The sequence below is a fragment of the Dromaius novaehollandiae genome, chromosome 5, assembly GCF_036370855.1.
Source record: "Dromaius novaehollandiae isolate bDroNov1 chromosome 5, bDroNov1.hap1, whole genome shotgun sequence".
Taxonomy (NCBI): Eukaryota; Metazoa; Chordata; class Aves; order Casuariiformes; family Dromaiidae; genus Dromaius; species Dromaius novaehollandiae.
The window spans coordinates 10796057-10810166 of NC_088102.1; the positions used below are offsets into that span (position 1 = coordinate 10796057).

At 40.2% G+C, this 14110-nt stretch overlaps 1 protein-coding gene across 1 annotated transcript in view; it reads right to left on the minus strand.

The window, feature by feature from the left end:
* Nucleotides 1-13838, minus strand: part of ADSS1 (adenylosuccinate synthase 1) — a 31526-nt gene extending 17688 nt beyond the window's left edge. The window contains exon 1 of the mRNA XM_064512010.1: nt 13524-13838. Coding sequence (XP_064368080.1) covers nt 13524-13712 — 189 coding nt within the window. The 5' untranslated portion in view covers nt 13713-13838. The remainder of the gene's footprint in view (nt 1-13523) is intronic.
* Nucleotides 13839-14110: the final 272 nt, after the last annotated feature.

Below are 14110 nucleotides of genomic sequence, written 5' to 3' on the forward strand. Positions count from 1 at the left end.
GCTTTGTCTGGATGAGCGAAGTTGTTATATGCTAACTCTGCGAGAAAGGATACCCAGCCATAACAATTGATAATCTAACACACACTATTCCAGAGTTTCATTTAATTGTTTGCATGTAATACACAGGAAAATAGCAACTGATATTCCTTTCAAAATATGGATATACACTGAAACTTCTAGTCACAACATAAAGCAAATAAATGATGTAGGTTATGAAAAGCTCGAGTGTTTTGGGTTTTTTTTTTAAGCCAAGGGATGGAAGGAAGCATTAAGAAATACACCTTTAAATATGACAAAAGTCATTCTCAACTTTTGGAAGGTGTGAGCTCAACAATGATTTTTAAAAAGATAACCTGATATGGAAGGGCTGAGTATGAGTTGTAACAGGCCTATATCTCGGCACATGGATAATTCACACATGCACAAATTTCATTTGATTTAGGAAACTGCTGCATAGCTGATCATTTGGCTGGGAAGGACTCCCAAGTGTCTTGTTAATGAAGAATGTCTTCTTGGGTATTTAGCTTGCCTCTCAGATATAATAAGCTGCTTGTAAGAATCAGGATTTAGTTAAAGGTACCAAACTATCTTGCAGGCTAAAAAATCATGCAGGAGACTCTTTTACATGATATTTGAGTGGCCAGGGATTGGATGGACTGCAGTGGTTGAAACGCTAGCTTATTTTATTATAGAAATATAGGGCTTGGGAAAGAGCCTACATAACTTCTGCTTCTGAGACAATTAGCTTTTCTATTCTGTTTGCCTGTACAAGATGAACAACAAATTTGAAAGAATGAACTCCATCTGGTTTAACAGTCTCTACTACAAACACCAATTTTCACACTTTCTGAAAATATGGGGAATCGGGCTCCTTAAAGTAGTAGTTGTGGCTAATACTATAGTTATACTCTGCTTTTATTAATCAACAGGAATATGAATAAATGAGATCAGACTTGAGGACTCACAATTTGAGATAATATCACTCCTAAATTACAGTCAGAAGTATTTTCTTGTATGATAAAATTTTAGAATTTGGGATATACCAGGGTGTGTTTATAAAAGACAGTTTATGATTTCTAAATGTTTCTTGAACAACTCACATCCAAACAAACTCTGTCCCTTTCTTTAGCAAATCCTTAAGAAAGGACATTAATTTTAATTTCTTAATCAGCACTGAAAGCTGGCATACATTATAAAAAACTCAAAAAAACTGAAGCACAGAAATATCAGCAGGTATCATGCAGCCTGTATTTGCCAAAATTTTGGAATACCTTTTGGTCCCGATGGACAGATAACAGTGACAGATCTTACCAAATAGCACTTTTCAAATTTAAAGCTAGTGTTGACAGCTCTAGAACTGCTTTTATATGCTTCCCTTGTTGGTCTGTGTTTCCTAAAACAGTGTTTTCTGAGTATACTTTTACAACTGTATTTATTAAATTTCTACTAATAGAATTAAAATGGGAGTGGAGTATTGAATAGCCCCAAAGAGATGATCAAACATGCAAAACATATATCCGGCCTGAAGGACTGCTTTCTGTTTATTACCTGGTCATCTTCATGAAATACATTTCTCAAGCTCAGCTTCATAGATATTTTAGCAGCATATTGGCAGTCAGACACCTCAGTTATCAAAGATGTCTTTTTCCTGGGCTAATCTTACCTAATTTTTGAGAGTCAGCATAGGGTGGATAAGAGCCATTTCTTTTGCTAACAAAGTACAAATGGAGCCTTAAGGCTGAGGGCCAAATAAAGTATTGAAACGCATTTCCAGAGAGATACCTGAATGAAATATCAATTCTTGAATGCTCTGAGCTTTGGCTCTTACAGGGAATATCCACATCTCAACTTAAATCAGTGAGACAACTGTACATTCTGTATGCCTGCAGCATTTATCTCTTTTTATTAAATATATCTTGGTAACCTTTGGTAATAGTAGGTACTTATTTTCTAAACTGGACCTATGTAGCACAATTTGATTCGAAGGCTGTAATGAACCTCATGTTGCTCCAGCTAAACACACTGCTGGAGGCAAAAATCAGAACTGAATGTAACTAGTCCCTGACTCAAAAGAACAAGAGAATTTACAAGGACAGCTACTCGACCCCCAGCACGGTTAAAGAAAGGAGGTAACTGGCTCAGACCAAATGCAGGATTCCAAGATTTTCACTTAGAGTGGGATCATCTTTCAAATGATGGCTTGAGGGGAGCAGAGACCCATCCACAGCCTTGGATATGGGCCTGCATTTGGTAGGAATGTTAACTATATTGGCAAAGTCTTACGCCTATAAAATTGATAGAAGCTCCTCAATCAAGTCAGGGCCATGTGATCAGCCACTACCATGTGGAAAGATGATATTTTTGACAGTGAGAGACAGGATCAGTTAGCCTCAAACAGTTACAGAAAAGATGCTGCCCCTTATCAGGGGAGAAGGAGAATTTCTCATTTATGTTCTCTCACGCTGAACGGGCCTGATTACACTAACTTTTGTGTAGTTTGCCACTCTTTTGCATTCAATACATTAGATGAATATACCACATTAGATAGCATGGGCTATCTAATGCTCTGATTACAGGACGGAAGATGATTACATGATGGAGATTACATGATTACATCATGATTACATCATGGAAGATGGAGAAAGCTACCCAGGATACCTCAACCATGTAAATTCTCTTCCTCTTCTCAAATGGTATTTCATGATAGCAGTGTCAGCACTAATGCACAGAGTGACAGTACTTTGTAGAAGGCTAAAGTGACTTCTCCAGACAGATTAATCACCCCTGCCACTTTGGCATCATCTATATTGTGAAATGATGGTATAACCAGAAATAACGATAAGTGTTTGTTCCCAAAATCTTGAAAGCAGGGACATTCCCATTAAGCTACTTTGGTTTGGGAAGTTCTGCTCCCAAGAAGGAACCATTAAGGGAGCTGCTGAAGCTCTGAAAGAACTTAAGAGAGTAACTGGGATGATGCCAGCATATTAAGCATTAGTATCCACTTCAACCTGAAATATTCCTTACTGCTCCTGTAGTAATTCTGAGATGTTCTGTAGCGCTCGTGTCCTTTAGGTTGTAGAGTCACTAGCAAAGATATATCTCTGCTAGTGATTCTGCTAAAACTGTAACAAGTGCAGGAAACCCACCAGGTACATTACAGAGGCAAAAGCTGATGAAACAGGACTAGAGAACTAGAAATTATTAAGCATGCCAAGAACTACATGACAGCTATCTCACTGTAGTAATAAGAAAAGGTAAATATCATTTAGGAAGGCCATCTCAAGAACACACACAAAATCCCTCTCTTGTAGGCCTTGCCTAGATACAGCAGTACTTTTTGACTACAGGAAATGGCTCTTATTCTTTGTACCAGTTGTATTAGTTTTAAGTTTCAAAGCTGGTAAGTGCTCGTTCCTAACAGTATTTGGCAGATGTTAAAGGTCTTCACATTTAAATCACGTACCTAGGAAAAGACAACTTTCATTGAAGTCATTCATAGCCTGCAGTGGAAAAGTCAGCAGTCAGCATTTCAAAACAGCCTATGTTACTTACAAACCCATTTTTATTAACTTTGAAAGCTCTAGAAGTTGAGGCTTTATTAATAGCATTAAACATGTATTACTTCAGTATATTCTGCCTCAGGAATCTCTATTATTTTGTGCCACTTTAAGTTATATCTCCCTTCTAAAAACCAGCAGACCACCAACAATGTGATCTAAATTCAGCAATGCCTGTCATATTCTATGTTGGAAGATAAACTTCAGTGTAAATTAATAAAAAGAGCTGTAACATGCTGCTTTCTTGAGTTAAGCAACAGGCAATGTATTAGGCATTATTTGCAGAGCAGAATAATCCTACATGCAGACTTGCATTTTTTTTAAGAATGTATACATTTTATTATATTTAAATAAAATTGAGTTCTTCAAAAGATTAGACTGTATTTTTGGACTTTTCTTCAAATAATCACAGAGAGAACGTAAAGCTACATATTGTGCTAGTGTAAGAAGGAGTTATAGGAGCTCACATTACTTCATAAAATATACTTTTTTTAGTACAGTGGCTTATTTATAATATGCTTTTCCAAGCTTTTTAGGCGATAACCTTTTTGCGGTAACTGATTCTTGCATCTCAAAGCTCTATAGTATGTGGACACAAACACTGTAACAGCACAATACATTGAGAAGCTATCACATCTTAAAAGCATTAACTGTATGCAGGTATAAATACTGTCTTTCAAGGAATTAATAGTTATTATGAATAGGCTGACAGAGAGGAACATGCGGTCTTATTTTTTTAGTAGCACTTGCAAAAACCACGGCGCAACAAATCCACCTTCCAGAGTGTCCCGAGATTTCAAAATTGGTGTTTCCTTATGTTTATATATACATATATATATATATACACAAACACACACACTTTTATTATTCTTTGAAGGCGAAACATCCCAAGGCAGAACAAAGAATTTCCATTCAGAGCCATAACGACATTGTTCAGCATCTGCAGCAGGAACTATTTGCCCCCATTTAACCTCATGCTACATATGTCTGAATCGAGGCAAAGTGTATCCTGATGCTCAGATGCATCTCTGCCTGCTCCAAACAGCCAGGCAGCGTGCAACAGATTGCAATCTGTACAGTATATGGTGGATTTTGCCTATGGTCTCAGCTGTGTATGTGCATTTGCATATGGCTCTTCTGGCCTGCTGGGCACACGTGGTGGGAGAAGTGTTTCCAGATGCAGCACTGGCTTCCACTGGTTAGTGCACTGTTGCTTTCAAGGTCTTTCATTTACTCAATGCTCCCCAGACTGCCTGGACATAACTTGAATAACAAACTAGACAGGTATGAAAATCATCACAGCACATATTAACTGCCCTAAAAGCTGACCGATAGCTTCAAAATGTAACTGTAACTAGATGATGAACATCAAGCAGCTATGTTTCTGACAGCTCCCAGCAGTGATCAGTTCTCACCCTCTACTAGTTAACAATGTTACTCAATGTCACAGGTATAAAAGAAACTGATTACTGAAGATTTGCAGCTGACATAAATATTGTTTGAGTGCTAAACCATCAGTACACAGCAATCTGAGCTCTGCAGTCAATTGGTATGAGAAAAAAATATATAATTTGTTATGACATTTAAAACAAATAACTTAGAAACAAAAAGGTAGGTCAAATTTTGGATGGGAACTCTCTATGCTAGGAAGTATACAGAGGCACCTGAACACAGTTACAGTACATTGGCTTACGTGCCTAATATGACCCTTGCATGTATAAATGGGAATATCAAGTAGTAGAGGGATCATATTACCTCTCCTTTTCGCAGTGGTGCAACTGCTACTAGAACACGGTGCCCTTGGTAGTCAAGACAAGATTACAAAATGACCCCTTCTGGAATTATAATCTATGGATCCATAATCTATGAATTAGAATGGCAGCTGCAACATAACAATTTGGGGAAGTCTGGATCTGAAAACACATTCTATGATTCATGGCCACCTCCGTGAATAATATGTATCCCAGCACTAATTCTACCAGCCATCAAAGTAAAGCAGTTTTGGGCATTTAACTGCATCTGCAGGCCAAACACCTTTTATTATGCTATGAAACATACTATGAAATTTTTCCATCTTCTTATCTGGATTGAGCATTTTTCCTGCATTTATAGTATTTCATACTTGATTCTGAATAAATAAGAACACCATTAAATTAGTTTTCTTCTTTCTTCTTTTGCTTTACAATTTAATTAAATGATGGCTACTTCTAATTTACATTAATAATTGCCTGGAGTTGACTTGAATAAATGTAGCTAAAGCATTGTCAGAATAACTGGTTTTACGTGAATTTTAGAGTAGTGTAAATCTATTGACTTGCGTGGTACTTCTCTTATTTATACTATGGACTGTCAACGGTTAAAAAAAAAAAAAAAAACCTAACACACAAATATAATGCATTAAGTGCTCTGAACACTCAGACCCTTACAGAAAAAATCATGTGCTTATGAAAGCTTTTGTTAGAAGACTAGAAGTGCTGTACCTTCAGGCTGGGAGACTGCTGCCCCAGGCACTTGCTCCGATTCCTTTGCTACAAGTTTTTCTTATCTAATTTCTTCCAGTTTAAGTATGATCCCAATTCAGCTCCAAGAAACTGAACTTTTTTTAAAAAAAAAAAACCCAAATCATTGGAAAGATCTAGGTGGGGGAATAATCAGAAATATACTTAGACCAGAAGAACTCCAGGAGCAGTGATTTTTTAAACTACAGTAGTGACAAAGAACTGGAGTGAGTTGCAAGTGTTTACCTCCTGACACAGATCAGCTGAATCTAGTTAGTCTCTCTCTCCAAGGGTTATATTTGCAATATTAGCTCTGAATAAGAACAACACTGCATAAAACAGATATATCTAATTCCCATATCTGTTCTGCTGTGTCCCTTCTCACTGTCTAGTATAACTAACAAAATCCACCTTATTAATTACAATACTGATCTCTTCAGAAACTAATTCCAATGAAAAGAGATCTTCAACAGCCTAATGAGATAACTACTACAATTGTAAATAGAAGTACCCTTCAGAAGAGCTGAGCAAAGTCTTTGACCTTTTAAAGAAATATGCAAAGTATTTCTAATGTAAAAACCTAAACTGCAGATCAGTCATATTTTGCACTAGTAACGTAATATTATTAAAAATGAAAATTGGCCCCAACGTCTAGGCAGACCTAGCTCTTCCCAAATATCTGAAAAATGAACTTGAAAAGCCACCTCCAATTCCACTCTGGTTCTAAACAGCAGTCAGTGTGGGCAGACTAGACACTCCTAACCTTTAGTTATTTTCTGTCAAACTAAATGTAAGGCTTTGTCAAACCATGTAAAAATTCTACTATAAAAGACCACTACAGCAATAAAACACACATTGAACTCCAGCAGATGATGTCAAAAAAATAATTAAAGTATATTGATTCAAAATGCTATACTGGACAAAGCCTTCTGATTAAGGGCAGCAGAATCCCTAAAATAAAGGAAGTCAAACATGAACAGCCTATAGATGTCAGCTCATCTTCAGTCCTCTCTTTTGAAGTGTAGTCATGTCCCTGTGGGAAGCAATATGATCCAAGGATATGAACATAACTTTTCTTATATCTGTAAACAAGTCTGTGACAAACAAATTAGCTTGTGAGTTACAGCAGGAATGAAACAGAACACGTCATTTGATCTTAATTTTCAGCTGTTTTCTTTTGATGCTCATACACGATAATAAATTCATCAGGTTTTATAAAGGGGATTGGAAACTAAGCCTGCTTTCTTATAGAGATTTCGAAACTTTAAACCTGACCTTCTCATACAGTATTTATAATCCTGGTGGCCCTGAGGTGATCTTGCCGATACCCAAAGGAGAGGCTAGTTTAAAATAGCAATCAGTGTCACCATGTGGTTCTAAATCCCCAAACGATACAGTGTAGCATGTAAGCAGGTATGAGCAAGATGAAAATAAAATTTAGGGTAAGATATCTTAAAAGTGACAGATTGCTGCAAAAGGGTTTCGGTTCGGAAGGGGTGGATTTCTTTATTGCAACTGAAGAAACCAATACCCATGTTTAACAAACCATCTCCCTTCTGCACTGAACAACAAAATAAAACCTACTGGCTTATTTGCAGGGAGGCTTAAAAAATTACTTAGGAAACAATACGTCTTTATGAATGCATGCGTGTGTGCAAACAGGATTATTGACAAAACATCAGAGAAAAACAAAAACAGTTCTGTAGTCACTGCACACTGATGACTCCAAGGTCATCAGTCTCTTCAGTGATGATCATAAGCACTAAATGATGAGGAAATGAAAGTGTTTACATACACACAGGAAGAAGTTATACTAAACATTATGGCCAATTCTCACCTAAAGGTGAAGAACACATGATACATATACAGACGCACAAAAAAAATAGTAGCCCACAGCCCCCTGCAGCTTCGTACACTCAGCACAGAAAAATGCCCTCATTTAATTCCAGTTGCAAACATGGGATGGAAGTGCCAATAACTCAAGATCAATAGGGCCAGTCACGACAACGTGTGCCTGCTTCGCTCTACTGCATCAGTGGTGTAACAGAGGAATAAAGGAAGTATTCCTACCTCCTACCTTCACCACAGAGGACAAAATCCTCTTGCCTGGTGTTTCTGCCATGTTTGATTTTCATGATTTGATCACTTGCCCACAGTATATTCCTTCACATTGCTCAAAGTACCATTTCTACTATCTATGGTATTCGTTACAAATCCATTAAGAAACTAAATCAAAGAAATCACTGTTGCACACTACTGCCAGTTTCCTTACCTCTGTCTTACGGGTCTGGCACATCCTTTCTCTCTTGCCTAGATTGTTCTCTAGTTTTGCAATTATGTTTCAAACATAAAACTTTATTAGGCTCCTCTGACCGACTAACCTTTCTTAATCTATGGCATTGAGAAATCAGTCACTCAACATCCTTAGTTGATTTGGTTAAATCTATCCTGTCTGAATGACTGCAAACTAGTCAAGCACAAGTCATCTTAACAGAAACATTTTTCTGTTACCTGTTTCAATCACCTCAACTTTTCTTCAGTATTAACATCAATTACATTAACATCAAATTTGTCCTTCTGTCTCCAAAAAAAGAGATGATCTCTTTATAAAACTGACACCACTCTTAACCTGAAAGCAGACTGACTTGGTTACAGATACTTTTTCAATTGTTCCCTCTATGTTTAGGGAGAAATAAAAGCACGTTCAGTATTACGTTTGTTAAGCTGTAAAGACCTCTTCCAGCTTCTCATCTACCAGCTATTCCTATTGCAATCACGATCTTATAATTTAGCATTTCTTCTTTGATGCCACTGAAGAATGCTGATAATATCAGGCAGATTGTTTCCAGACTTCCAGAAGCTCAGTGTCACGTGTCCGACACATCTAGCGCTGGCATAAACAGCACTACAACAGCAGTGCCAAACCAAGGCTTGAAAATCTGAAAACTCTCTTGGACTAGCCCACTGCTGCTGAATCATTGTTCCTGCTTGCAGTGTGAAATGAAGGGAAGACATGCACTTGTGCTGCAACTATTTTGTCAATCTACAACTGAAATCAAATCCACCACACGTAACGATGATTATCACAGGGTCTCTACTAAGAATTTAGTAGCAGTATTTTTTGTATCTTACACACTGAGCTTTTGGGAAATGTTTTTCTCTTTCCTGGCCTTCAAAATCTTTATAGAATATTTTATGGGGCATTTTCCTCCAACGTTTTTGGATGTTTTGTTGAAAAACAAAAGAAAAATTTAAAAAGACTTTTTCTGCACAAGAAAACTTCATCAGGAAGAACAGAACTGTTTACCCTATTTACCCTCCATTATAACAGTAACACTTGGACATTCTTGTCACACACCTATATTATAAAAGAGAGTACCTCATAAGTCATTTTTCAAGCCTTTGCAAGGACGCATAACACTTCTCATACCATTTATGAAAATGCATACTATTTCCTCTGCCATTCATGTCCATACAAAATGTGTACAGCAAATATCTTCAGTAGAAAATCATTAAGAATGTGTTTTATGCAGTTCCAGCTTCTCTGAAGGAAACAGCTAGAACTGACCAACCAGCTATCTTCAGTTATCCGTGAACACCACATTAAGCTATTATACCAGTTCTGTATATAAGCTGTGTGTGAGGTTTAAGTGCCTCCAGAGGTCCATCACCTTGGTCATGCTCTAAACCAGATCTGTGAAGTTATCCAATTAAAAAACAGGCAGACAAACACAACTTGCCACAAACTCTAGTCTTGAAGGTAGCCACAGAAGAAAGTAATTTCTCACTTATGGCAGTGAAGTGAGAAAAGAATGGCTGGAATGAGAGCTGTCACTACAGAAATCACTCTCTGAAACCACATTTTGAACAAGGTCAAACCTCTTCATTAATTTGTTTCTATGCAACCAAATTATTTAAACTTATATTAGAACTTCTTGTTTTACAAGAAGTAAAGTAAAAAAAGTCAACTTCCCTCTTTATGCCTGATATTCAAACAATTAAAAGCCACACACACACACACGTTTTATTTAAAGATCTTCAGGTGAACTCTTTGATTGTATCATTCCCTGAAAACACAGTAGGGATTTGAAGTATTGCACATGACAAATGTGACAGTTCTATGCCTCAAGAGGCCACAATAAGGAAGAAGTATTAGCCCCTTTATCTTCCTCTTTTTCTGAATGTCTTTGCTTGGTGAAAGTAAAATTTAGGGGGAAAATGTTTTAGTTGTTCTCCATTAATTACCTAACTTGAATAAACATAGTCAGTTACCTAACTACCCTAAACTGTCTGCAGTCATTCATTTATTTAAAAGTACCTTTTCTGATTGTTTATTTGGGTATTTGTGCCCACGTATCTTGTATTTTAATGAAAGTAGCCGGAAAAAAAGTTTTGCTTTGCATGATCTATGAGAACATATGAACAAAGACCTTTTATCCTTATTGAAATAACCTCTTCATAAAGAGTGCTTGATTTTGATGAATATACAGGTGAAGTGCTAGCCCCACTGAAATCAATTACTTTACAAGAACTTAGAAATTTAATCTAAATATGAAGTTGTTAAATGTCAGTTTCTCTAATACTAAAAATGAAATGAATTACAGGACTCAATGTAAGTATTGAGAAAGACTAAAACATGATGAACAATTCAAGACTTTTCATGTGAAATTAAATTTTGAAAACACAGTAAAATTAGAGGCCAGGATTTGAATGCAGAATTTTCTTTATTTAATATATTTAGAAACTTTCCCTCTGCCTGTGAAGGATCCCTACTACTATTTACTTGCTTGCCTTTTTTTATAGTATCCTGGGAAATACCATTTCATTTCCTCCGTTTCAATCTAGCTGTCACAGAATTTTTCCTTACTAAATCCACATGCTAAAAATACTAGAGAAGTGTTTAATAAAAGTTATGCTTCCTTCCATAGAAATACTGGTGAATTACTATTTTTAGAAGGCTCTTGAAATTCAGATTTAGCCCTGAATTTTAATTCTATTCAGAATAGGAAAAGAAGCACTATAAAAATGTTACACCAAAGAGTATCCTACCATGATAAAGAATTAATACAGTTCAGATGTTGTTTTAGAAGATATAAACAAACATCCTCATTTTTAGTCATCCATTTTCTAGTGTTCTCTTTCACTTTGCTAAGGACTACTTAAGAAGTATAGCTGTTGAACACCATTTCCATAACCGTCTCAGAGAAATGGAGTGGACAGAACATCAGAAAATAATGTAGTCAATCATCATAGCCTAATACAAAAACAATTCCTGATGGAACCTTTCCTGACATTTTCTCTAAAGCCTCTAATAATGAGACTTTTGGTGCTTCTTGTTTAAACAATTCTAGTTTTAATACATATTCACTAATACAATTACCAACTATTAAAAAAGTCCCCCTCAAACTGATTATGCCTAATAAGTCAATCACCTACCGCTATCACACTGAAAGGACTGTAGCTATGGCTTTTCAAATTCTTAGGTATATGCATACCTTTACTAACCTAACCAGACCCCTCTGAGCTCTAACAAAGGTAAAGTTATATAGTGTTAGCTACTTGCATGGTTGGCTTCCGAAATATGAAATACATCATGAACAGAGGTAAAAGGGACTTTAATACTTGTTATCGCCAAAGATGTAAAATGTAAAGAAAAAAGTGAAAATGAGATCTAAAAAATTTCATTTGACTATAGCTATTTAATGTAAGCAATAACTTCTTACAATGCATAATTAAATGGCATCTTTTTAGAAAGCATCCTTTAAACTGTCATGTATGTAAAAAATGCACTGAAATATTCTAAAACAGGATGATTTTTCACATCAACCATGCAACTTTTGCCACTCACAAATAAGTCATTGTGTGCATTTCTTTTCAAATGTTCTATATTCTTCCCTAAACTCTAATCCTGAAAACACTTCTGTTAAATCAGTGCATTAATAATCCTGTTGTAATCTCAAGTGTGTGCACGGGTGCAGGTGATCAAGCGTGCGTCTCTGAGCACTGTTCTGAGGAGCCCAGGGCTCTCCGAGCTCCACCTGCGCTCCACCCACCCCAGGTCTCGGCAGTGGGCTACAGAAAGCTGATCTAGATGTGCGTGGCAGCACATCAAGCCATCAAATGCCACACTAACAGCACATGATCCCTCCCGGCAGGCTCAGGCACATCCAGTCCTGTATCCTCCACAGATTATTCAGAGGCTGCACCTGGGCACCATGCTTGTAAGTTAACTCTCTGGATGGACAGCAAAGCCAATCCCAGAAGTGGCCTCAGGGCATCCCTCAAGAGACACACTAAGGGGAATCACAACGACTTTTTGCAGAAGTAACATTAAACCCATTAGGAAGCATTTGTGTGACTGGGGCCTATATGAAGTGTTTCTCCACAACTAAAACTTTTCAGTTCAATTTTTTTCCCCCCAGAGTGATTACAAGATGCTGTTAAAAAAAGAAAAGTAGCCATAGTCCCAACAATACATATTCATTAGCTAACACTTGCAGGGAAACCTCTCCCCAAGGTGATTTTGAGATCTTGGAAATTTAGTGTTCCAAGTAAGAATACTTCCCCCGCACTTGAGATATTTAACTCGCGTGGCAATATTTATTTACATAATATACTTAATTACACAAGTGTCCTTGGCTGTATCATCTCCAATTCAAGGGTGTCTGGAGCTTTTCACTAGCTATCACGCATTAACAAGAAAAACGCAAAAGGAAAAAAAAACCAATAAATTTCACAGTACACACTAACTAAGCCGAATACGTGTTAACATCGTCACGAAGTGTTTACAGGGGCAGTTAAGAGCCATAGCAGCGGCACTGGCCGGCCTGGCGGAGGGCAGGCCCCAGCCCAGGCCCCGGCCCACTCTGCCGGCGGGTCGCGGCGGGCCAGGCCCCGGCGCGGCCCAGCCGCCATCTGACACCTGCTGCCGGCGCCCCCGCCCGGCCCCGCCGCCGCCCGCCGCCCGCCCCAAGCCGCGGGATCCGGTGTCGCGCCTCGCGGAGGGTCAGCTATTTATATTTATAGTTCAGGGCTTTTTCTTTCCGAGTGGCATTTAACGTGCAGGCGGGGGGGGGGGGGGGGCACAGCCCTTCCCCTGGGGCACGGTCACGCCTTACCACGCGCTGAGGGAGGGGGGCAAGGAGAGGGCACGGGAGGGGGCGGGTAAGGGGGGGGAGAAAAAAAGGGGGGAGAAGGGTAAAGAAAGGCAGAGGCAGGGGGGTGGAGGAGGGAGAAAGCGGGGAACGGCGTGGCGGGGGCAGAAGCAGGGAGCCTGCAGGGCTGCGGAGAAGGGAGGGAGGCGGCGGGGGAGACGGGGCTGAGCGGGCAGCAGGCTGCGGGGAGAGGAGGGGGCGCGGGCGGGTGCGAGGGGGCGGCGGGGCCGAGGGGAAGGAGCACGGAGCGGCGGCGAGCGCAGGGCGCGGCAGCGCAGGGCGGGCAGCGCCGGCCGCGGCGCGGCACCCACCTGGCACCGGCACACGATGTCCGACTCGGTGGCCAGCAGGTCGACCACCTTGCCCTTGCCTTCGTCCCCCCACTGCGCCCCCAGCACCACGGTCACTTTGTTACCGCCCGGCTCGCTGCGCGCCCGCTTGAGCCCGCCACCGGCGCCGGGGTGGCTGGTGCGGTCGTTGGACGCCCGGGTGCCCGACATGGTGCTGGCAGGAGGGTGGCTGCAGCCGTCGCCTCGCGCTCTGCCTCGCCCGCGGCGCCGCGCCGAGCTGAGCCGAGCCGAGCCCAGCACTGCCCGCGCCGCGCCCGCCGCCCTTTAACGGCGCCGCCCGCCCGCCCCGCCGTGCCGCGCTGCGCCGCGCCGACGGGCGGGTCCGGCTGCCCCGGCCGCCGCCGCTCCGGGCGGGCGCGCACACGCACGGGCTGTGTCACTGGGACACGCACGCACACACGCACACGCACACGCACACACACACACACGCACAGGCTGTGTCACTGGGACACACACACAGGCCGTACTGGGACACAGACACACACACACTGTGTCACTGGGACACACACACACACTCGGGCTGTATCGCTGTGACACACACACACAGG